Source organism: Aythya marila, assembly GCF_965140915.1.
Source record: "Aythya marila genome assembly, chromosome: 1".
Taxonomy (NCBI): Eukaryota; Metazoa; Chordata; class Aves; order Anseriformes; family Anatidae; genus Aythya; species Aythya marila.
Window position 1 is genome coordinate 154,997,519 of NC_139042.1, and position 24,827 is coordinate 155,022,345.

The following is a 24,827-nucleotide window of genomic DNA, read 5'->3' on the forward strand; positions in this document are numbered from 1 at the left end:
TACTTTTTCCAACTGTATGGGTCAACTGCGGTATATTTGACTAGCATACAGCCTGGATATATTTTACAAATATAGATGTGGGATTTAATAAACAAATGCTTCTATATTTACTCTGTAATGATTTCTGTTACAGTGTTTCTACTAACACTAATTTTGAGCTTGACCTGGATAACTTAGAAGCATCAATCACACTTTCTCTACACCAGCAGACATTTTTTGGATAAGTAACAATGTGATCAGAAGACATGGTAGCATTTTCCAGCTTCTGTCCGGCCACAGTCAAAATAAAATTTTAAAATAAAGTTTAAATTCATTCATGTGAATTACTGTTCTTCCACTATAAAGCTTTCATTTTAATAGCTCCATTTTATCATAAGTAAAAAATCACTTTCGTCTCTACCACAGTATACTTGGAACAACTGAGTTGTAGCAAATGTATGCTTTTGTTCTAACTGGTATTTTTACTGAGAAGCAATTTGAGATATTTAAATAATGATATATTTTCCCAAATGCCAACCAGTTATAAATCACATGGAGATCTGTACGATTTCCAGGATGGAAGATCAGACTTTGTGCATTTAGAGCTAATTTACCTTTTCTAAATGTAATATACCCATTGATTCAATCTTGTACTGGTTGATTCACAAAATATGTTTAGGAAGAAAAAATAGAAATGATAAAAGCCATATGCAACATGAAGACCAGATCCAGCTGGCCCTACTCATTTGAAAAGTCAGTTAATTAGCTTCAGTAGTAGAATGTGCTACATAAAACAAGTAGAACTTGATCCTTAGTATCTTCTCTCTTGTTCGACCAGAAAAAAAAAAAAAAAAAAAAAAAAGACAACTTTATTTATTAAAGGGTTGGTAAGGTGTCACTTGATAGTGACAGAAATAAACTGACTTTAACATACATACTTTTTTTTGTTTGTTTCCCTTTTTCACAACAAATCTTCAATAGTTTTGTTGTTAGATAAGTGTTTTTCCTGCTTTGCATTAAGAATAATCTTTTTTTTTGGTGATTTTGCATTTCAAAATGTGGACCTATTACCATGCCTTAACTTTTAAGTCAAACACATTTTAATGTACTTCAATCATATATCATTTTACAGGACAACATTGCCTGGTCAGGACTTGTGAAGTTATTTGATCCTGTGAAATCCCCCAGATGCTATGCAATTATTGCTCTGAAGAAATAGCCATGTTTTTAAGTGGAAGCAAATTGCAGATAGGTTGAAAGCTCTGAACTGATACTGCTATTTTCTCAATGTTGTTTTTAATTGATTCCTCAAGTATACTGAAGTGTTTGCCAACTATTTACTTTTCAGCTGCAAAAATAAAAAATGCAATGCCTCTGTGAATCATGAGAAATAAATAGTGAGCCATACCTCCTTTATAAATACCACTGTTTCCTCATGTCAGTTATTAAATAATGTTGAACATTTGGCTTTATTATAAAAGTTATGAGCTATGTTATGTGATGAGTATTTTAAAATAATGTCAATATTTCTTCCTTTTAAGGCATTATCTATTGATATCTATCATCTTGATATTTTAAATCACAAGTTAATTCTTCCATAAAACTTCTCATTTTTTCCAATGGCTGGCATCAGCAGTCTCAGACTAGCCTTGCTTTTTTCTTTTCTGGATTTCTTAGTTTAAGCAGAAAATTAACCTGTACTGTAGACAAGAGGTGTGTAGACTTTGTACTTCTCTGTTCTTCATGTCATCAGAAGCAGCTTATTATAGAGGAACCTTGCAGAGACTAGAACCTTCTGAGACTAGGTAAAAAATACCCACAGAGTAGTTTTATATTAACCCTTTCTTCCTTCAGGCATGTTCCTAGCCTGACAGGCAAGAAACCGTGTGTGCTCTAGTCCAGTGGATGCCAATGTTTAAGAATCAGTTGCTGTGTTGGGGTTCACTCTCTAATCCTTGGGCTTTATCAGAAAGCTATTATCTGGGCCAAATGTGTTGGGTATAAATATAAATCTTTGGTGAGTGGAAACTTGCTAGGCAGTTTCTGCCTGGTTGTACTGACTTCATGAACGGGAAACTTACTTGTTGATGCATTTATCTCAATGGGTTGCCTCAATAAAGTTGCAGATGTTCAATCAATTAAAAAAGAGAAAAGTTTATATTGTAAGTTCTAGTGCTTTTATGAGAATTTTCCACTGAATATAAAACATAATTAACTACCAGTGCACAGAATAAATAAATAAATAAATAAATAAGGACAACAAATAGGTAACAAAATACTGATTAAAGAAGAAAAGGAAAAGTGCAACTTTGGTGGGCAGAAGATGAGAATAACAAGAAAATATTGTATATGCATTCTATAGTGAAAGTAATAGCCATAAGAATCAAACTGAGATTCAGATCTTAGTAGGAATAAATCTTTTTCAGACTGCAAAATATAATGAGAGCTTGTGAACATGGCCATTCAAGAAAAGAGAAGTAGGATATTTTTCTAATAAGCCACATCTCTTGATGTATTCACTTGGAAGAAATGCTTTTTTAGTAGTGTAGTAAGTTTACTACTGTCTATTTTAGGACTCTCAGTCCTTGTTAGCTCCATGGATCCAGTATGAGCTTCTCATATTTATTTAGTCCCAGTAGGTTCAATCCTTAGAGCTGTTGAACACCTGCAATACCCAAGGAAATTAACAGAAGTTGCAGGTGCTAACAGCATCTCTAGAGTGCAGCTAAGAAAAGAAAAAGGGGCCTTCCATATATGAGATTTTTTGTTATATAGGGAGTACTGAGGTAACTAACAAGCTGGTAGATTCTTTACCCAGGAGAGGCATCAAAATAAAAATCTTTAAGCATCTGGAAGGAAAAAAATGAATAGTATACAGTATAAGGAAGCAATCTAAAGTAAATAATAATTAAAAAAAGATGAACAAAAATGTAAGAAAGTAGGTGTTATCATGTTTTGCTAAAGCATGATGACTAATTAGTGAAGTGTTAAGAGTCTTGTCATCTCAACCTTGTGTGCTGTTGGAAAAAAATAACTTGGGGATCAAATTGCCTTTTTTTGTGTTATGAATTGACTCTTCTGTTTTTTTTCAGCCCAAATAGTAAAAGCTGGACATATATGATATCCAAATAATGGTAGCACAGTTATTCACTGCAAGCAAGTGCTTAAATGTACCCAGTCATAGCAAAAACTAGTCATTTCAGCAAGCTCTGCCTGGTTTAATTTGAACACAGACCAAATTACATAGGATATACTGACTGTTGTTAATAGTGTATGATATTTTGATATATATTATGATATCTAAATCCAGAGTTAAATTCTTATTACTATTTTAAGAAGATGTTTGGAACAGTTTAGAATAGCAAGCACATCTCTAGGATTAGCCCAAATGCTTTTCCATGGATTCAAAAAGGTCTGAAAAATTTGATGTCCCCCCAGCAACTTCTCAGGCTTTTTCATTACTTTTCACACAATTTGCAGTCTGTGCAGGCAAAGATAGAGGCAATGTGCTTCTTAGAATAATAACTATCAAGACATTTATATGAAGAGTTTGCATGCAGCCAAATCAGTTGCTGTCTGCTTTCAAAGCTGTTTCAAGGCTTGAGATGCCTGAATACCTATGAGGTACTGTTTACATAATGGAAAAATCCCCAGCAGTAATAAAATTGAATAAAACAATTTTTCTTTGTGGTTATTGCCAGAAGTTCTTCCATAATGTAAACAATATCTTAAATATGATGAAGCTTTTGATAGAAAAGAATCTGCATTTCCTTTTACTGTGACATTGAGCTATGAATCTTGATATACTCCCTAAAGAATTGTGGATATATGTGCTTTCCCTCAGGTGCTTGCCTGATTCTGTTTGTGGCATATCTGTGCATTCTGTAGCAGAATTTGAGTGATTTATTTATTTTTCTTAGGGCTGAAAGCTATTTTTGGGTGGAAGAACAAGAGGATATGTACACTATGTGTGGAACCTTAATATCCAAGTGTATGTAGTAGCCCTAAAATCTCCAACTCTGCTTTTTATTTTATTTTATTTTATTTTATTTTATTTTATTTTATTTTATTTTTGATTCTTTGATCCTAATTCTAATGCAGATTCATGCATTAGAACATCATGTCATAAAACAGTTTGCACTGATCTAGTTTATTTGATTTTAGTTTCAAGTCTCATTTTAATTATTTTTTCTTTATTACAGATTTTCTTCATTGGCATTATTCATTAATTTACTGCTAAAAAAAATCTGATGTAAAAACTCTTTTTGCTATGTCATGATGGAGTTAAAATCTTGGGACTCAAAATCTGTATGTTAGTCTGCACAGAGTAAGCATGCGAAATTTATCTGTCTTGGTGGCAGCTCTATGTCCTTCTGATGATTGGAGTGTTCTTTCCTGTCAGTACTTACTGGTTCAGATGTATTTTTTCCTAAAAGCTTTCCATAACTGTCATTATATCGCCAGAGATCACTGATACTGGGACTGTTTTAAAAAATACAGAGCTGCCATTTTAAATCCCTTTTTCTCACATGCTTTTTATATGGACTGATATATGCCCTTCTTGTTACTTATTACTAGTGCTCTGAAAGGAGTGTAATTGATGCTAGATGATGAACTATGGAGAAATTTCAGTTTCTGTAATCAAGTCAAAATGGAAGTGTAGTTGGTTGTCCAGACATTTAAATTGTTCACCTAACTCTTAGAACTTTGACTTTAGTTTCCTTAGTTTCTGATATCTGTTCAAATTCTGCAGTTTTCAAAATTTCTACGCTTCCTTCCAAGTGGGAGCGTGGCCTGATTCTTTGGGATCCAGCTGCTTGTCCTTCACCATGTTCATCTGAAATAACTAACTCAGTTCAGTGGCTGTAAATAATTTATCTCCAAACTACTGCTGAATAAGCCTAAGTTAAGTTCTTTGAATTTGCTTATCCATGTTTGTTATCTTTATCAATGTTATCTTTCAGAGTACTTTAAGAAAAGGTGTAAAATCCTTCTGAGATTCAGGATACCTCAAGGAAGTTGTACTACTGTTATAATTCTTGTTGCTTTCTCCCTTAAAGCCTTGAAATTAATTCCTGGAGATCAGGCAGATTAATAACCAACAGACACCCTGAGAGGTGTATGGTATTAAAAAATCCTATGCACAATATCTTACTTCTCTTCATGAGTCATTTTAGATTGGAGAGCTCTGAGGCATTTTCTACACAGAAATTCCAGGGTAGAGCATCATTAAACTCAAACCTCCAAGGAAACCATCCAACATAATGAAGATTTGCCTCAAACTGTTAAAACATGCTGTTTTACACCAATCTTCCCAGCATTCACCTACATCTTCCTTAAGGCTGTCTGCAATGTCTGTATCAAACCAGAGAGGAATAAATAAAACACTCGTCTCAACATCCCAGTGATGCTGCTCATGAAATCTGCAAGAGAATGGCGCTCTGCTCGTGGTTTTCTTTGTGTTAAAAGGCAACATAAGTCATGAGGTATGTCCAACATCAAAATATTTCCAGATATCCAGATATCATTACTGAAATCAATTTAACAGACTTCTTCAGTCAGTTACTACTACTTTAGTAGTTACTACTACTTCAGTCAATATTGACTACTGTTAATATGTATACAAAATTATGTCTTGTGATTTATGTTCAGGTGGACCTTTTTCAAAATATAGTTTTGTCACTCATCAAAACAGTAAATGACTTCAAGTAACTGTGTATTCTAAAGAAATAAAAAAAAATGTCTTCTGTATTACCAATGAAATTTAGTGGAAATTTAAATTGTACTGCATTTGTTCTTGGGTCAGAAGGAACAGTGTATGTATAGATAGCATTATAAGGCACACTGTTGGCCAGAATCTGTAAAATTCACAAATAAAAGACACATAGGCAATATTATGTGGACAAAGTACCTCAGAGACTTGCAGTTACTATAAAATATGTAACCATTCTTTATGAACTATAGGAAGAAATGTAACTATCTAATTCAATGAAAATACAAGAAAGCATGAGTTTTCGGTAATTAAACAGGGGGTTGAGATTTTAAACCTGCCTAACAATCTCAGTACTTCAAAAGCGAAAAATCCTTTTAGGACAACAAATGATGCACTGTTCACCCTAGGAAATAAAGCTATAATAAACATAACATTTATTTTATATCTACTCTATAATCCATAATTTCATTTTATCCTTCCTTTTTGATCTTTTTAAAGTTTATAATTTAATTATCTCTTTCAGCCTTTGCAGTTATATTCACTGAGTATAGTAAGCAAGGACTTTCAATTTCCTTGTGTATACAGCACATGCTAATGAGATACAATTGTTTAATATCTTTGTTCAAAATTAATGAAGACTTTCCAAAAGCAAAATATCCCTTCTTAATTTTATTACAGCTTATCTGTAGATTTTAAAACTTCATATGAAAACTGTGCTAACTTTTAACTTTTCATTACATAATTCTTAGTTTTATGTGAGACTCCTTCTCTTTCCACCTGGAGCAATATAATTTTTTTCATGTAGATAAAGATGTTGTTAGGGCAGCTTGTATTGTGTTTCACATAGAATTTATCAAGAAAACCAAGATGCAGTAAATCTACTCAGCCAACAAATCAGATTGTTAGACTGAAGCTCAGATTGCCTTAACACACAAGCTGTCAACTCTTTCACGAATCATTGATGAAAGGAGCAAAGTTGTCTGCTTAGTGAATAACTCGGTAGTGACTGGCACCAAATTTAAAAATTTCAAATCAGAAGAAGCATTGATTACCTCTCCTGATTAAATAAACCTTCAGAAACTATAATTAAAATGTACAGTTATAAATCTACATTGTTTATTACACTTCCTATTATTAAAGTCATGAATAAAGACTGGCAGCTGAAGCAGCCATGCTGTTTCGCACCTATAAATCCTAAATTCACTTGTTAGTCTTAGAAAGGCTGAAGTCATCAAGAGGACACACAGATGTTATAAAGCGTAGAATGAACTATACGTTACTTGGATCAATGTGTCAGTTGCTAACTGTTTTATATTCAAAGACATGGGTATCAATTCAAAAAATACAACTCTCAAAATACACAATGGGCAGCATATAAACCAAATTTTATCATTTTAAGCTCTTGAATGGTTATTTATTGGCAGACTCATTAATAACTAACAAAGGTTATAAGGGTGATTTCACCAAAACTGTCACTATGTTGTTTATGATTAAAAATTTTAAGCAAAAGCAATTTTAAAAGGCAAGCCCTTACTTTCCTAGATATTTTAGCTTTAATTTGAGAATATTAAGAGTGGTACAGAGTCACGTAGATTGTCTCTAGATGGATTCTTGATTTAAGTAAAAAACTTCTGACCAATAAGCACTTTAAAGAATTGTTCTTTTGTTATTTACCAGTCACATTTCTTTTAAAGTCACATTTCTGTAGTGATGTGGAGCTTGTTTGTTAATACACAGAATTCATTTGAATTTATTTAGAAAAAGAAGATATGTAAAGAAAGAACTTTGAGACACAGCATTTTGTCCTTGTGCTTACCCTTAAGCACAGTACCGAAGAAGGGACAGAAAATGTAAAAACTGTATCTAAGAGGTGATTTTGGATAACCATTCAATTTGTACTGGTTAAACACACAAATCAAGTTTAATGTCATCTGTCTAAACACCAGTTATTGAAATCATTAGTTATGTGGAAAGAGAAAAGATCGTCTAAATCAAACATTTAAATAGCACTGAAATTGAAATTATTGCTTTTATCATATCCTTTTAATAGCTGTAATTTTTCTGTATAGAAAAGAACAGCAATTACAAAAATTCAGCATTATGTACAAAATGTCCATAGATGAAAACATTAATGGATATGAATACTAAAACATCTTTTATAGATACTTACATAGTGAATGCCTGGGTCATCACCATTTGAACCAATGGCAATTTTTTTGTTGATTTCCATGGGAGCGGGCTTGGATACCAAAGCATTTACTCAGGACAAACAGTGTCGATGATCAAATATCTTTTGTACAAAACAAGTTCAAAATTTACATTTGTGAAGGCAAGGAAACTTTGTACACTTCCTTTATCTATATGTATTGAAGTTGAGCAGTATAGAAATTATTGTGAACTCTGGTTCACCTCTGAAATCTTCCTGACATATAGCAAGAGAAAGTTCAAATGGCTTTTTGTGTATTTTTTTTTTTATTTCAAGTATCATCTTTTTAATGCTTTAAAACTCTCAGGATTTTCTTTTCTCCACTCACTGGTCCTTTAACAATGAGAGCACTGATTACAGTAATACAGAGTTAAATGGCACTCATTGTTCCTAAGAAGGACTCAAGTGAAAGGCAAGTGTCAGAGTCTGTACTTTCACTGAAACCAATGGTAGATTTCCCATGAACTCTATTATAACTTTTTATAATAAAGGAAAGTAAGATTTTGCCCTAATTCTTCAAAAGGCAACATTTGCTACAGTAATTTAAGAGTTAGCTTGATAACAAGATTTCACTCTAAACTTGTATTTCCTTTCCTTCCCTTCCTCTGTGCAGAAATTTTATAGGACATAATAAAACAAAGAATCAAATTTGTATAAATGGTATATTTCCCCAATTAGACACCTCTATCAGCACTTTGTAGAAAGTGCATTCCTTATTCATGAACTATGTACTAAAGAAAGTAATGTTTATTATTAACTCTTTATGCACAGCCCATGAATTCAATACAGAACACATTAATGTAGACTGAGAGACATATATTTTGATTGATTTTTACAATTCCACTTGAGATGTATTGCTCAGAATGGATTTCCATGGAAAATATTTTTAGAATGTGATTATATTGAAAATGTTTTCCATCAGGGCTCAAAAGTTATGTAATTGGAGGTAGGATCTCAGTGAAGAATGAAAATAATATGTCAGGTTGTCAATGGGAATATTTTCTTAAAAATTTCCTGGTTATTGTGATTTAGCATTTAGCTTTAAGACAACATGAATTAATTACTGGTAAAATGTGTTACAATTATTCATTCATTTCTAGTGTGTTATTGAAATATTGTAGTTTCATATGTTGCTAATTTATTTTTCCTTGGCAAACTGTACCTGAGTTTCCAGAAAGGCAAATCTAGGAACATGCATGCTTTTACACATTATTGTTCTATAATTTTATCAAATGAAATTGGAGTGTTGTATAGCAGTAAATAATGTAGTTTTTCTCCCTTAAAACAGCTGCCAAAACAAGTTTGGGCACATGGAAAATGAGACTACAGTTCACAGTAAGCACGTTTCGTTACTGGTTTGTCTTTGGAAGTTAATGTCAATTTTATTCATTGTTTCCTGGTCAGTTAAGGTTTGAAACCGTAATGGCTCTGGGGAACTGGAGCACCTGTCATACAAGGACAGGATGAGAGAGCTGGGCCTAGTTAGCCTGGAAAAGAGAAGACTGAGGGGAGACCTCATCAGTGTGCATAAATATCTGAGGGGAGGGAATAGAGAGGATGGAGCCAGTCTCTTTTCAGTTGTGCTCAGCAACAGGATGAGAAGCAATGGGCACAAACTGAAGCACAGGAGGTTCCAGCTGAATATGGAGCTGGCACATCTTCACTGTGAGGGTAACAGAGCTCTGGCGCAGGTTGCCCGGGGAGGTTGTGGAGTCTCCTTCTCTGGAGATATGCAAAACCTGCCTGGATGCCATCCTGCGCAACGTGCTGTAGGGAACTCTGCTCGGCAGGGTGGTTGGACTTGATGATCTTCAGAGATCCCTTACAGCCTTGGCTATTCTGTGATTCTGTGAAACCAGCTGCAGGTTCTGATTCTCTAACTCAAGAAAAGAATGATGGACCTGCTTTACACCATGTAAAAATGCAGTATTGGTTCCCAGAGAGCTTGTTAATATGGTGATAATCCAAATTAATTCTATGCTGCCTAATGAATTCACTGCCACCAAATGCTAGGTAATTCCAGTTGAGGAAGTCAGTCTGATTTGTGCCTGACATGTCTAGTCATCCCAGTGAGTAGCCTTATTAACGTAGTCAGTCATGAGCAGTCAGTCATGTTCTCGTTTACCACTTTGAACTTCCCCAAGCTATTCTTGTTCTCAACTCTTGTTGAGGGTAATTTCTTTTTGTGCATCTCAGCTACAGGAAAATTTTGGCATGTGGTTCTTAAGGGTCCTGAAAGTTTAGCACCTTACATACTCCCTTACTAATATATTTTTTTCTGTACTTTCTATACATTCACTCAGGTGATTGTGTCCAGGCGGTGACAAAACAGTTAAACACCATAGACAGAAGCACAAATAAACTGTAATCAGAACATGTGGTGTTGTAAAGGGTCCCAACCTTATCCAAATAACTTCAGCTACAACATTTTCAAGGTCTGAGTATCAAACCTCTTTTCCGTCACTAAAACAAAAACAAAGTGATATGTCAGAAAATGTAATTATGTTCTTGGAATAAAAGGGTGGGATTCAAACTGAATACACAGTTTATTTAGCGTATCCATTGGGAAATACGGGTCTAAGAACCCTTACCTCAGTTTTCATTTTGGAGATCATCATTTCTTCATTAGAATTAGTTCTCCTTTTGTTTTCTTCATATTTCTTCTAATTACTCTTGTCATGGGGGTATAGGGGAGGATATGAGCACTACTGTGTATCAGCAGTGACAGCCAGAGCTCAGTATGCAAAGTACAGTGACATTCTGTGAGGGAAGGTGATCTGGAAAGTCACAGTATTATGGTTTAATTGTGTATTATCAAAACTAAAGTGGACCTCTTCCAAGGGGTAAATTAAAATACTGTCTAAAATCTGATAAGTTTTCACTGCAAAGAATGGAAGATTTTTCATTGTCTCCAACTGCCTTTTGATTTCCCAAGAAAATTGTTACAGAACTTGCTTTCTGTTCTAGCAGAGGTGACTCTGTGCTTTGGAATACAGTGGGGAATACTATTCCATACTACTATGGGTGTTTTTTTATTGAACTAGTGTGCTTCCTTCAAGCACCAAATTCACAGACTTGCCATTGAACATTGCAGTGCATATTGTCATTCCCAGGTTGCCTAGAGGACATTATTAAAAAGAACCACAAAATAAATAAATAATTGCAAATTGTGCTCAGAAAACTTGTTTTATGTGTGATAAATCAGAAACATCCCCCCTTGCTGACAGAAAAGCACCTTTGATGTACACTATCTGCATTATCACTACATTTGCATTCTGACAGTCCTCTTCAAATTGAAATGTTCTTTAAAGAGATTTTCAAAAACTGACCTTCAGTTTCGAAACATCTCCTCAGGGAAGCTACCCTATTGTATTAGAGATGTCATTTTTATCTTTAACTCCCAAAGACTTACTCTTTTCTTTTCTTTTCTTTTCTTTTCTTTTCTTTTCTTTTCTTTTCTTTTCTTTTCTTTTCTTTTCTTTCCTTTCCTTTCCTTTCCTTTCCTTTCCTTTCCTTTCCTTTCCTTTCCTTTCCTTTCCTTTCCTTTCCTTTCCTTTCCTTTCCTTTCCTTTCCTTTCCTTTCCTTTCCTTTCTTTTCTTTTCTTTTCTTTTCTTTTCTTTTCTTTTCTTTTCTTTTCTTTTCTTTTCTTTTCTTTTTTCTTTTCTTTTTTCTTTTCTTTTCTTTTTTTCTTTTCTTTTCTTTTTTCTTTTCTTTTCTTTTCTTTTCTTTTCTTTTCTTTTCTTTTCTTTTCTTTTCTTTTCTTTTCTTTTCTTTTCTTTTCTTTTCTTTTCTTTTCTTTTCTTTTCTTTTCTTTTCTTTTCTTTTCTTTTCTTCCCTTCAGTTGTGTGATAATGTGGTGCTGGAGAAAAGTACCCCCTGTCAGTTGACCTAAAAGTATGCAAAATATATTTTTAAGTAATCTAAATAAGCTTTTATATAGAAAATAAATTTGAAATTTGTTTTGTAGGTGTTCAGAACAGCTGTGGCTTCTGCAAATAGTTTTAGATTTCTAAAGTTCCAGTGACATAATGCATACAGTCACTTCCTTCAGTTTGTATGGCCTTTAAAAACAAAACAAGTCCACTCTCCCAAAAACTGAGGAAAATTATTCTAGACAGGCAGTTTTAAGACAACTTATCAATGAAAATCTGAAATCCCTAAGATTTGTTATGAAAGTTACCTAGAGCCCTATTAATATATTAATATTATTAATATTTTAAAGTTTGTTTTTTTTTTTTTTTTTTTCCCCATCTAATCAATATATCTTCCATTGAAAGGAGAAATGTTTTTTTTTTTTTTTTGTTTTGTTTTGTTTTGTTTTTTAAGGTGTTTACATTCAGTTCCTGAAAAATTCTGTATTTGTCTATGGTCTTAAAAGGCCAGGTTTCATACCTCTGAAATCTGTTGCTAAGAAGATGCCCTGTAATGAACACAGATAATAAATTACTTCCCATAACAAGCATACTGCAGTAAACACTATCAGAAGTATACTACAGTTTGCTGGACAATATATTCAGTTTGCTGGACTGAATGTCATCTTTCTTTGAAAAAAGAATATTTTTCATTGAGTGTGTACATGCTACATAAAAGAACAGAAAAACATTGTGACAGATTAATTAGCTAATTTAACTCTTTATTTGGTTTATGTGAATTCCACTTCTAGGTGGAAAATACATGTTCTACTTAAGCCTAATATAAACCTTATTTCAAGAGCTAAAAGTCAGGCTGCAAGATGCCTAACCTGATTTTGGCTCATTGCTCACTGCTGAATTCCCCCTGTTGTGAATTGTACTAGCAGATCATATTTATCTCTCATATTTATTGACTTGAAATATACATTAATTTCTTCAGGGAATAATTGTTGGCCTGCAGATGGTTCACAAATGGTATGGAATGAGTATTTACATTTTCCACTGCTTTGTTTCCTCACTGGATAATTTGTGCATCAGAGAGATCTGTTTCTGCAGACATTGGCTCATCTGCTTAGTTTCACTACTCTAGTCCTGTTTAGGTCATGAGGCATTACACTGTAGTAAAAATAAATGGGGAATATCTTAGAAGATCATGAGCTACAACAACAAGAATGGTAAATTGAAGGTGGATTGATGACAGAATATAAATTATGAACTATATTTCTGGTGACTATTAGAGCATCTGAGCAAAATTAGTTTGTTATAACTATGCATTTAATGAAGATCATTTACTAAAATGTTTATGGAACATGGACATAAAATAGGCACAAACAAAACCAAGGAAATATGGTTTAAAAATCAAATCAACAGTAAACATTTCTGAAGTATATTTATGCCAGACTTCTCTGCAAGATAAAATTGGTATGTGTAATATACACAATTAATATTTATGTTCATATCATGATCAAATTAGTATAACATAAAACAATAAGAGAGAGACTAGGAAAGAAATTCAAACATGAGATGCCAGAGAGAACATTGCATGACATGCAGACTGAACATTCAAAGAAAGCACATGAAAAATAGCCAGATACATAGTGAATTGGACATACCACGGAATGTTTTGGAAACACAGCAACAGCAACAATGGAAACTTTTTATACTTTGTTTAGCTACAATAGAAAACAAAAGCAAGACCAACTTAATTAATTAATGAAAAAAAGATGGTGACCATTTGGAACATCACAAATGTAAACCAAAATAATTGAAAAGAATGGAAAGGAGAATTGTTTCCAGCTAGTGTATCTATTTTTACACATTGTATGTGCAACACACACAAAGTTTTATAAATAATTATCTCTAATGGGAAAATTCTAAGCCAACTCAGTGGGCGTTAAAGAAGTCAGGCAACATGTTTGACTTGTCTGCTTGAACATAACTTTGATTTACAAAAATTATTATGCTTGTACTGCCATAGTGTATAAATACATACCTTGCAGCACAATGCTTTGAACAGCATAAAATAGTGGTTTTCTATCACTGATTTTTCTTTGCCCAGATATATATTTCACAGTTTTCAGAAATATTCAGGATTTGATCAAAGTTGCAATTTAGGTAAAGTCTATGCTTTACCTAATGCTTCCTTTGAATTTTCCCATGTTTCTCTGTTTTCAAATATATTCATGTTTCAATTCTGGAAAAGAAAGTCACCTCATCGTTTTGTTTTGTTTTGTTTTAGTAAATATTCCCACTGTTCTCTGTTGAATGTGAGATGAGGTAATACTGACATGCAAGCAATATCTTCTCAATTTCAATCCATTATTTCAATCATTAATATAAATCTAAAAGTCATTATATAGTAACCCCAGGAGCCTTTTTCTTCCCATTTCCTACCCCCTTATGCAAGCCTATTTTAATACTGGAGTGATCAGTCAAGAAGCTCTGTTGTAAATCCATGTTTGGATTTCTTAGAATGTATTTTCTGCCTACTGTTGTTCCTAATCACTTTTGTGAAAAATCTAAGGCTAGCTAGCCTTGTTGTACTAGCTTGTTGTATTTATTGGGCACAAGAGAGTGCTCTCACATTGCCCTTCTGCACTAACAGTGTGAAACACCTGAAGAGCGGTTACTCACACTCACATCTGAACAGAGACTACTTCATCCCATCCTCATTTTCTGACTATCAAGCATTCAGAAGTCGGTATTTTTTAAATGGTGAGGCCAAGAAAGTGTTATTCAGTTATTTTTTCATTTCAATGTATCTTCTGCTTTCTGAACTTCATGGTTTCCTCAGTTCAGGTTTGTCCTCCAGTTAGGTAACTGTACTGAAAGAAGATCTGAAAAGCATCTGAAAAATGTTTGTTTCATGTAGTTTTGTATACATGCTTTTCTTTGTGAACTTGTTAAAGTTTTCTTGGAATACTTTTACATTTTCCTTTGTTAGTATAAAAATAGATACCAACCAAATAATTGACATTTATTATACAAGGAAATATCAGTTCAGTGTTCCTACCTGTCCAGGATTTCCTGTACAGCTTATGCAAAAGAAACATTAAAATTGATAAGGACATAGCTCTTCTCTGTGTGACCATAAAACTACCTTCACTCAGTGGAAAATACAAAGAATTTGCCCAACATTAGCTCAACTTATAAGATATTTAGTGTTAAATGGACACCAGTATATTTTATATTACAAACAAGCATCAACAACCTAGTTCTCATACAAGTTTCTCAGGAAGTTAGATTAATAATTATTTTTTTTTATTAATACAAATGTTCCTTTTATTGTAGTAATAAGTAGAAAAAAAGTAGAAAATCAACCCTTTGGCACAATATTTCTTTCACCATATAAAACAAATGTTCAGTGTCAGAGTATCAAGCCTTCAAGGCATCAACTTTCAAAGTCATCATCCCACATTAACTAAGGAATGTTACAGTTATCCTAAAAGGAAAGCAAAATCCTTACATCTGCCAACAAAAGAAGCTTAGATTCTGTCTGGTAGGTTTCCCTTCCTTCAGACTTCACATTTGTGCCTGTGTATGACTGATCATGTGTGGTATTATTATATATTTTTAAAGTCCTACCTGGACTTTAAAAGTCTTACTGGAAAATAAAACTATGAATTCGAAGTGTGGAACTAGAGATTGCTCTTGGTCCACTGGAAATTGTTTAACCATGGTCTCAAGTTCTAAGGAGCCCTCTGTTAACCTCGTAGCATTCTCCAGTTCAAAGCAGTGTTTGCACCATAGATTCCTGAAAATTGAACTGCTTGACAGAGGCTTACTGTAAAAGTTAGGTATGGATTTTTTTCCCCTCAAGAAAATTTAGGCAGTGTTGTACCACAGCAATTGCAAACTCTACAAATCTTTCCTCTATAGCACAATGATGACCACATCACCTTGCCAGGTTTCTGTCAATTTCCCAGTCTTCTAGGTTTGCAGACCTCAGAAATCCATTTAGTTCCCCAAAGAATATAAATTTTAGTATTTGAACATGGATCTAGTTCACAGCTGAAAGTTTCCTTTTCAAAATCCACAAATTCTCTCTCCCAAATCCAGACAGAATAACTGTGCTAGGTTCAGAGAAATTCTGCAGAACTTTTCTCTGAAAGTAGGAAAGGAGATGCTATAGGACCATCTAACGGGGGAAGGAAGGAAAAAACAATGCTCTCAGACATATGGTTTGATTTTTGGGTGGTCCTGTGTGGAGCTAGGAGTTGGACTCGATGATCCCTGTGGATCCCTTCCAACTTGGAATATTTTGTGATTCTATTCCAGCTCACCCCTTCCACCCTAGCATTGTCTCTGCTTTCCGCTTGCCACTTTCCATCTGCTCATGAATCTGCCATCCCTTCATCCTCATGCCCCACTGAACCCACTGCCTGTGCATCCAAAGGTATGCAGGTGTCCCTGTATTAGCACATCTTAAACTTATTAGCATGAAAAAACTGTGGCATAGATGGTGGCAAGTTGGCACAGAGCCAACACACCTCTGGGAAAGCTTCACATCCAATCTAACAAACAGGTGATCTTCATCCACTAGAAGCATGTGGGCTAAGTGGTCCCTTGAATGCCTTTACAGATCCATATTTTTATATCTCTATCCCAGTGTAACATTTTCTAACAGTTTTAATTTCCTTGTCAACTTTGGAAGTGGTAAATGTGAGGTTTCAAATCTTCCCAACCCCCCAGTCAACTACTTCTGAGGATTTATATTATTATATATTATATTCATAAATTATGAAATAATAAGGCTAGTACTTGAATTCACAGTGACATAAGGAATATGTTCACAGGTGTTTCTTCACAGTTTCTGACCCTAAGCACATTCATTTAAATACATTCTCAAACCTAGATTGTAAATGAGAGGATAAAGACCAATATGATCAACTCTGGTCTGCAGAACAGATGGAGTATAAATAGACACTCACCTCCTACATGTCATCTTGCTCATTTTAAATACAATCATGTTTATTTTCATGACAGTATTTCTGAAGTAAAGCCTGCTCTTTAGTTAGTCTGCAATATTCTCTCATATCTAGAATTGACTTCATAGACTAAAACTACAATATAAGTTGAAGACATACCTCACAAGAAAATCAGTAATATTTAAAGAGTATTTTAATTACCCGTGTTTGAAAATCAATATAAATATATACTGACATTCATTAAATGCATATGTTAATTGGCTTTCAGATCCAAAGCTTATTGGAATGATGCAATTCTGGACTCTGAAAAATGTGAGCAGAAAAAAACTGACAAAATAATGAGAAGTATAGTAGAAAAATAAAAATAATAAAAAAAAATAAAAGGTTTATATTTAACATCAAGAGGTCCTATATCATTATGTATGCACAAAAATGTATTGTTATACAACTTCATCTTAGACCATGGTTCCTCTGAGTAACTCACCTAAACTAAGTTGGAAGTTACACATTTCAGATACTCTTGCGAAAGCCACAAGGAATGCATTGTGTTCTGCTGAGGCTCACATTACGCAGTGCTGTTAGCTTACAGCTCAGGCTCTGAGGTCATGGTCTGACTGCACATTAAAGTCAGATTTAGATCCTATAGTGTGAGATCAAAAATCCTGCAGTGTAAAGACAGCATTAGCACCTTATTGTGCACTCTTTTTAATTTTAAAAAACAGTGGTTGTATGCCCACACCTGATCTGGATCAAAAGTATATTACTGTGTGACCTGGGAATGCACCAATCAAGTGTTAATGGCTGGGATATTATAGCCTAAACCACACATTTGTCAAGCTCTTTGATTCTCATGACTCCTGATCAATGCAGGATGCCAAGAAGGAAGCAAACTAAGGAAAAAAAAAAAAATATATATATATATATATATATATATGTATGTATGTATTGAATAATAAATAAAATAATTAAAAAGTAGTACCAGATCTGAAATTTTAGAGAGATGTGGAGTACTTTGTGTGGAACTGGACTGTCTTCACAAACACCGGGACAGAGATGGCTGTCTCTGAAACTCTTTTACAGAAATGGAGGAACAGAGTACTCCACATAATGGGAAATAAGAAAGGGATTTTCTTAATCACAGAATGGAAAGAGAAGATCCAAAAGTTCCTGACTTACAGACAGCTGAAGCACCTCAAATTTTAAAGGTTAAGTTTCTGTATACCGAATCATGATTTAAATCTGAATCAAAAAAAAACATAATTAGTAGTTTCAACTCTTAAAAAAAAAAATAAATTAGATTTTTCTTTTAACAGAGCATGCAAAGCTATCATCCAGTCTGAGCTGAGCTACTTGCAGGGGGAAGGCAATTTTGACACAGAAGATGGAAAAGAAGAGAAATTACTGCAATAAAGGAGAAGGATAGCATATGGAGATGAAAATCAGGATACATGAAACATCTCCATGCACTGCAATAAACAAGACAATGCCTGGCCTTCAGAAGAAAATGCAGAAACTGTAAGTAATTATATCACTTTCTATAGAGTTTACCAGTGCCAGGAGAGTCTGAAGAGGGAATGAAGAAGCAGGAATTTTTGGACATCATTGCAACAGAAGATGAATCAATCCAAAAGCAAGTGAAACATTTATTCATTTTAAGTTGGACACAGGTGCACAAGCTTGTGTGTTGCCAGAAACAACGATATTATCACTGATCGAAAAGCTTTAGTCAACAGAAGGTAAATGGTTAGATTCAGGGTTTAAAAGGAGTGATTTTTGCCCTTTAAGGAAGGATCTTAACTAAGTATGTGGTTAAAAATATATTAGAAATTTAATAATTACTGAAAAAAAATAAAAAAAGGTTTTCACTTTTTAAATGGCTATCTTGAGAAGATGCATTCTTGAAAGAAAGAAAATACTGAGAAAGAATATAAGGATGCTTTCGAGGAAATAAGAGATTTCTCAGAGGAATGCGTGCCAAGACTTACAGATGTGCCTACAGTTCACACCTCCAACAAAGTTCTGCTTACTGTTAGGGATCCATTGAAGACACCTTAGCTTGCAGAAATAAAAAACATGAACATGACCAGAAGTTTAGTATCATGTCAGCCATTTCCAAAGCTACAGATATAAAACATCCATATTTAAACAGAGCACAAGAAACGGAAGCAAGGAATGAACCTGTTAAAACAGACAGACAGACCCTTGCAAAGCTGTGGCCCCCATCAGACTAATAATGTCCAGTGGCATGTAGGAATCCAAGAAGTTTGTGCATGGTTTAGCTAATCAGTGCCACAACTGGAGAGTGTGTCTATGCAGAACAACCCAACAGCCAAATGCAAATCTGACCTCTACTGAAGAAGAGATTAAAGGCATGGTTGTTTGAGGTGATTACACAGAAGGAACATCTGATTAACATGATAGAAATCTGTCAGAAGGCCCAGGCCTAAGCTACCATGAGACTAAAAGCAAACATGCTTGGATTGCCCGAAGATGATTAAGAGAAGATCATTTGTCTGGATGAGAAGATAAACTTAAAACTTGTAACAGCTGTTGTCATGGGACATGCCCACATGATATTTCTAATTGTGTTTCTTTGTTTTTAATTCTATGGAAAAGTAAAGCTCAAGCCTGTGCAGAAGGAGGTTTGCAAAGCTAGTACTCACAAGGCTAACTTCCCTTCTGCACCAAAAGAGATGGCCATCTCTTTTGGCCATCTCATCCAGCCTTTCCAATTTGGAAGGGTTCAGGGCCCTGTCTCAGAGTCCTGACTGCATCAGGGTCCTCAGGGTCCTGACCCCCTCCCTGGGGCGCCCCAACCCACCCCACGCTCAGGACCCCTCCACACCCCCAAGGGCTGCCAGCCCCTGCCCCAGCCAGGCCACGGCAGGGCCAGGCTCCATCTCCCCACAGGCCTTCTGGGGCTGTAGCAGGCCCTAGTGCCAGGCCTTAGCCTGCTGCCCTGGCCCTGCCATGCCCTGGCACTCTGCTCGATGTCTGAACCTATGACAGCTGCCATGGTCCAAAACAGCTCTAGGGAAACATCATTCAGTGTTAAGTTTGAACCTATGTCCTCTTAATGATGTTGATTAATTCAGACATGGTCACAAGTCAAGTTGCATATTGCTGATAGTTTATGGGTAGACTGGGAAATGATTTGAAATTTTCTATTGTATTAATGTTTTTCAGTTGTTAATTTTCAGTTTACATTCAGATGGGGAAGAAGAGAGGTGAGGAATTGGAACTTCAAAAAACTCTTTAATAGTCAGAGACATAACCTCTAAGCTCTGGGAGTTGGTTCATCCCTTGCTGCTTGCCTGGAAATAGGGCAGGAGTTCTGCCAGACTTTTCCATGATAAAATCAAAAAAAGTACTTGCTCAGTAATTGATCTCTGCAAGAAACTCAGCTGCACTAGTTGGTACTGGAGCAGAAGGGGAAGGAGGTAGGAATTCTTTCTCTTTCCACAGAGACAATACTGCCACACCTGAATTTTAGAGCTTTCCTGGCTCATGAGCAATAAAAAAAAAATAAAAAATAAAAATAAAAATGCCTAAACAGTACCTGAGAAACTTAAGGAGTGCCAGAATTGATTGCACTTTCTTATTCTTAATTCATACACGCTTCTTACTCATTCTGGATACACCTCCCAGAAGAGGTCTACAGTTATTCTTGCAGTAAATTGGTTGGGGCTACTGCCATCTTTTAAAATGCTAGTAGCAGATGACATAATCATGTAATAATTTACTCTGTAAGGGACCTTGGGAGGTCAATCCCAAAGCAGAGCTAACCTTAAAGTTACATGAAGAATATGCAGCGGTCTCCATTTCTGATGTGAACAAGTGGCCAGAACTCTTGGTCCCACAGAGGGTAGCAGGAACTCAGTCTGGCTTTCCACACATCTGCAGGGCTGTGGCAACTGCCAAAGAACACCAGAAAGAGAAGAGCAATGGAAGACAACCAAGCATTCTTCTTTCTCCTGGCCATATTCTGAATGGGTTTCCTAATTCACCTGTGTGCTGTGTGGAAGGCAGGTATTTCAGACATGCTGTGACAAAGTCTCCTAGACGAGTGCTGGACCCCAAAGCAGGGACTCTGAAACACAGCCCTTGAATCCTAATTTAGTTCTAGCACCAGGCACAGGCACTGCTGCTCAACCCTGCCAACGTGAAATACATATGCACACGCCAAGAATAAGAGCCACAGATATCGATGGAAAGAAAGTCTGTGTTGAAAACAAGAGTGCCTACAGAGCTTAAGCAATTCCAAGGTCTGTTAGCAGCCATGCAGAGATTTACAGGATTATAGTTTTGTATATTGACACTTATATGTGACCTAAATTTCACTTGAAACCATGCCCTTTTTTGGTGTCTGTGGTGCTGCATTGTTGCTGAATGTAAGAGCACAGCTCTGTGGTTGTGCAGGTTTGCCTCTGCAGGTCATTAGCAACACTTAAACACTGCACCTGCCCTTCCAAAGTCTTTTTTCAAGATATAGTTTACATAATCTTTCTGACCTAGTATGCGCTGAACCACTGGAGAATTACTACAACTAAAGACTGTGCTTCTTCTTGTAATTGTCGAATTGCTTAAAGATGCTACTCTCCATTTCTCTTAATTATTTTATTATTGCAAAAAGTTATTTCAGTCCTTATTAGAAGACTAGTAGTTAAATCCTTTAAATTGCTTTTGCAAAGGGGTTGTGTATTGCTTTCTACACTTCTAGCACCTGATTTGTGTGCCCAGAACACATGCTTCATTAGTCCCTTTCACAAGCTCAGTATCTGCTGTTCCAAATGTAATGCAAATCACTTTTTAATGGTCACATTGACTAGATAGGAAATGCTTTTGTTGGAGTTATGACTTGTAGTTAATTAAGCCAATTAGCATTTGATATAAGCACTTCTAGAAAGATAAAGCCCAAGAATAGCTCTCAAGAGATGGTGGAAGACTTTATGCAGATAGAAATATTATGGAAGGGAAAGGGAATGAAGCAATATGAAGTTTAAAAATAATTTCTAAGTACATTCACTTTTTTTTTTTTTTTTTTTTTTTTTTTGTAGTTTACAGCAGTCTCAGATGAACTGTGAGAAAAGTTGGGGGGTGAGAATCTATTCATTATGTCTGTTTAAGGAGATAAAACTGGGCATTTTACTCAGCAGAGACAATTGGCAGTAAAATTTCTACTGAGATCCTGCTTATGTCATGAAGTTATGATTTATCAATTGTAGTTTTGACTTGCTTCCAAGAGAAGGTTTTTGACTGCTTGACACCAGAAGACACAGCAGTTCATTCCTTGTAGGCAGGGTCTCACAGTCTTTTCTGTTGGCTGAGGGATGAGAACTGTCCTTTCAGCAAAGTAAAAACCAGGGTTCTTGAACTTCAAAATTCAAATGTATCACATTCCTTCTAGTACCATCAAAGAGATGAGTATCACAGAGACATTTCATAGTTTAACCATGTGCTACCCTAGAAATGTGCAATGTGCATCAAGTCTCAAGACTTTCACTCTAATTAAGTTAATTAGAAAAATCAGCTGGGAGGAAATTGAACAAAGGAAATGGGAATTATATGCCTATGTAATGCTTGTATGCTCACCGTGGAAATTTTCTAACTTCTGTTGCAAACTTCAGGCTAGAAAATTGCTGCCAATCCAGTATTTCCCTTCATTTTTGTTGCATTCTTCTTATTTTCGTGTATTTGTACCTTGAAATCTCCCTCCCAACCTGACCATACACATTCCAATTTAACTTAATAACTAAACTTGCAATTGGTTATATAAGACTGCAGCTGACTCTCCCTGGCTGCAAGGTTTCATACAAATACAAAAGCTTGTTTGTGTAGCAGACATTTTTTTTGCAGAAGGGAAATTTGGATTATTCTAGTTCTTCAGTCTTCATCTCATAAAGAAACTCTGCTGTGGTTCTTTTAAGTGTATAAACATGCCTTGCAAAGAGATTCTGCGGCTAATTTCTGACACTGAGTTATCACATTATTGTCCCTCAGTTCTCAAAGATGATTTTGTCCAACACTATTTCTTTTTTAGATGTGCACATTCAGGGAGCTAAATTTTAAAAATTATATAGAGATTAAAGTTACTTTTCTTTCCTCATAGAATAATCTTACATGTTACTCAGTTCTGTGAAGAGCTAAATACTACTTACTTATACTGACTTGAATGAAAATAGAGGTGACTCACTACATTACAGAATCAGGATCAAAATTTGGTAATTCACGGTTGGTCTCTCAAACCTTGCCTATACATACAGTTAAATTGGATTTAACTTTAGCACAAGCTAAATTCAGAACCTGACAAGGCTCCATCCATCAGTGTGATTTATTGATGTTCTAATGTACTTTCTATTACCAAGTCATCTACTAGATAAAGTCTTTTCATTTTTAGAAAGTCTACAAAATACTGAGCTCAACCTCCACTCTTCACTATAGGATGATGCAGTGGCAAATGAGTTTGGAGATTCTTCTTATTCTTGCAACACTTTGCAAACATTAATGATAAGAAATATTGTCCTCGAGGCTGTTTTGTGACCTATTGACAATGCTACTGTACAAAGATATTTGGGAATACTAATGCACTGCATGAAATCACATTAAGGGGAAAAAAAAAAAAAAAAAAAAAAAAAAAAACTTTATTTTAATATCAGCTTCAATTAGAAACAGACTTATATGATTAAGGAGAAAGCCAGATTGGAAGAAAGTATTTCAACCTGCTGAGTGGGAAATTAAAATCAGCACAATGTAAACATCACCAGCAAAACACTTCACAGTGTTTACTACTAGCTTTTTTATATTAACACTATTGCATGTGAAATTCTGCAGGAACCTATACCAACTATTGCCATAGTGCAGCAGCTGCACATCCAGATGAGATATGTTGTAAGATTCATGTCAACAGGAGTGGAGGGTGGATGTGTGCTATCCCTATGGAACTGGCACTGCTGGCTTTCTCCTTGCTCCTGCATTACTGTGAGAGGCTGGGTCTCATCCAGGTGACACAGATCATCAGCCAGACAGAAGAGGTTCATGGATTATGTGAGTGATGATATGAATTTGCCCCTGGGAACTGGGTGCTCTGACAGTTCAGAATACCCAGCACATGCTGTTTTGGAGAGTTTGCAAACTAAATTGGATGGCTCTCCTATACAGCAGACCTTACATAAACAAATGTGTGCCATTAAACTGTTGGCTGTCTTTCCTTATTGACTGGCCTTAGAGACTAAAGGTTGAATTAAACAAATGTTTTATTCCACTGTGGCTTACAGCACTATGATATCTTTACTTCCAGATGTCTGTGTTTTCTAAAGCTTCCTATATGCCATTAATCTTTCTTTTACAGGCTTTCGAAGAAGAAGAGTTTTGAGTCATTCTGAAATGTGGACACAGTAAGATAACTGGAGCCATTTGACTTTTCATAGCATGTATTTATATCTAACAATCTGTTTTTTGTATGCAGCAACACCTAAGAACCATCAAAAGATGTAATGTTCCACTCAAGACTACCTGTCTTATCAACACAGAGACTGAGATGGACTGTTTTCATGCTGACTGAGAGGTCTGTGAATATGACAATTCATAAGATTAAGCTTTAGGAATATGATGAAAGAGTTTTCTAATAGCATTTTTCTGCACATTGGCAAAAGCCCTCAACCCAAAAGAAGAATGCCTCAGATACCAATTAAGATTAATGCACAAAAAGAATCTTCCTTCGAAAGAAATTGAATGGGCTACTGGATGAGTGCACTGCAGAATGACATAGTAAACCACAAAAATACAAGACACAGTACAGTTTAGAAAAAAAAAAAAAAAGTCAAACAAAACTGCCACAGGAAGACTGCATATTATCTCATCAACATACATTTTGCAGTAAAACTCCAAATTGCTCATGGAAGCCTTTTGGTGCATCACAGACTATAATTCAGACTACTCAAGCAAGTGATAAAAAGTGTTCCACTTTTCTATAAACGTGTGTGTACAAGCAGTATCTTATAACTCCATGCATTCCACTTTCCATGAATCCTGAATTTGCAAGGTCTCTTATTTCTGAATTGGAAATAAGTGCCAGCTGAGTGACTGACCT

At 35.2% G+C, this 24,827-nt stretch overlaps 1 protein-coding gene across 1 annotated transcript in view; it reads left to right on the top strand.

The window, feature by feature from the left end:
• Window positions 1-1,401, top strand: part of METTL25 (methyltransferase like 25) — a 64,593-nt gene extending 63,192 nt beyond the window's left edge. Inside the window, exon 12 of the mRNA XM_082766439.1 lies at window positions 1,112-1,401. Coding sequence (XP_082622565.1) covers window positions 1,112-1,198 — 87 coding nt within the window. The 3' untranslated portion in view covers window positions 1,199-1,401. The remainder of the gene's footprint in view (window positions 1-1,111) is intronic.
• The last annotated feature ends 23,426 nt before the right edge of the window (window positions 1,402-24,827 follow it).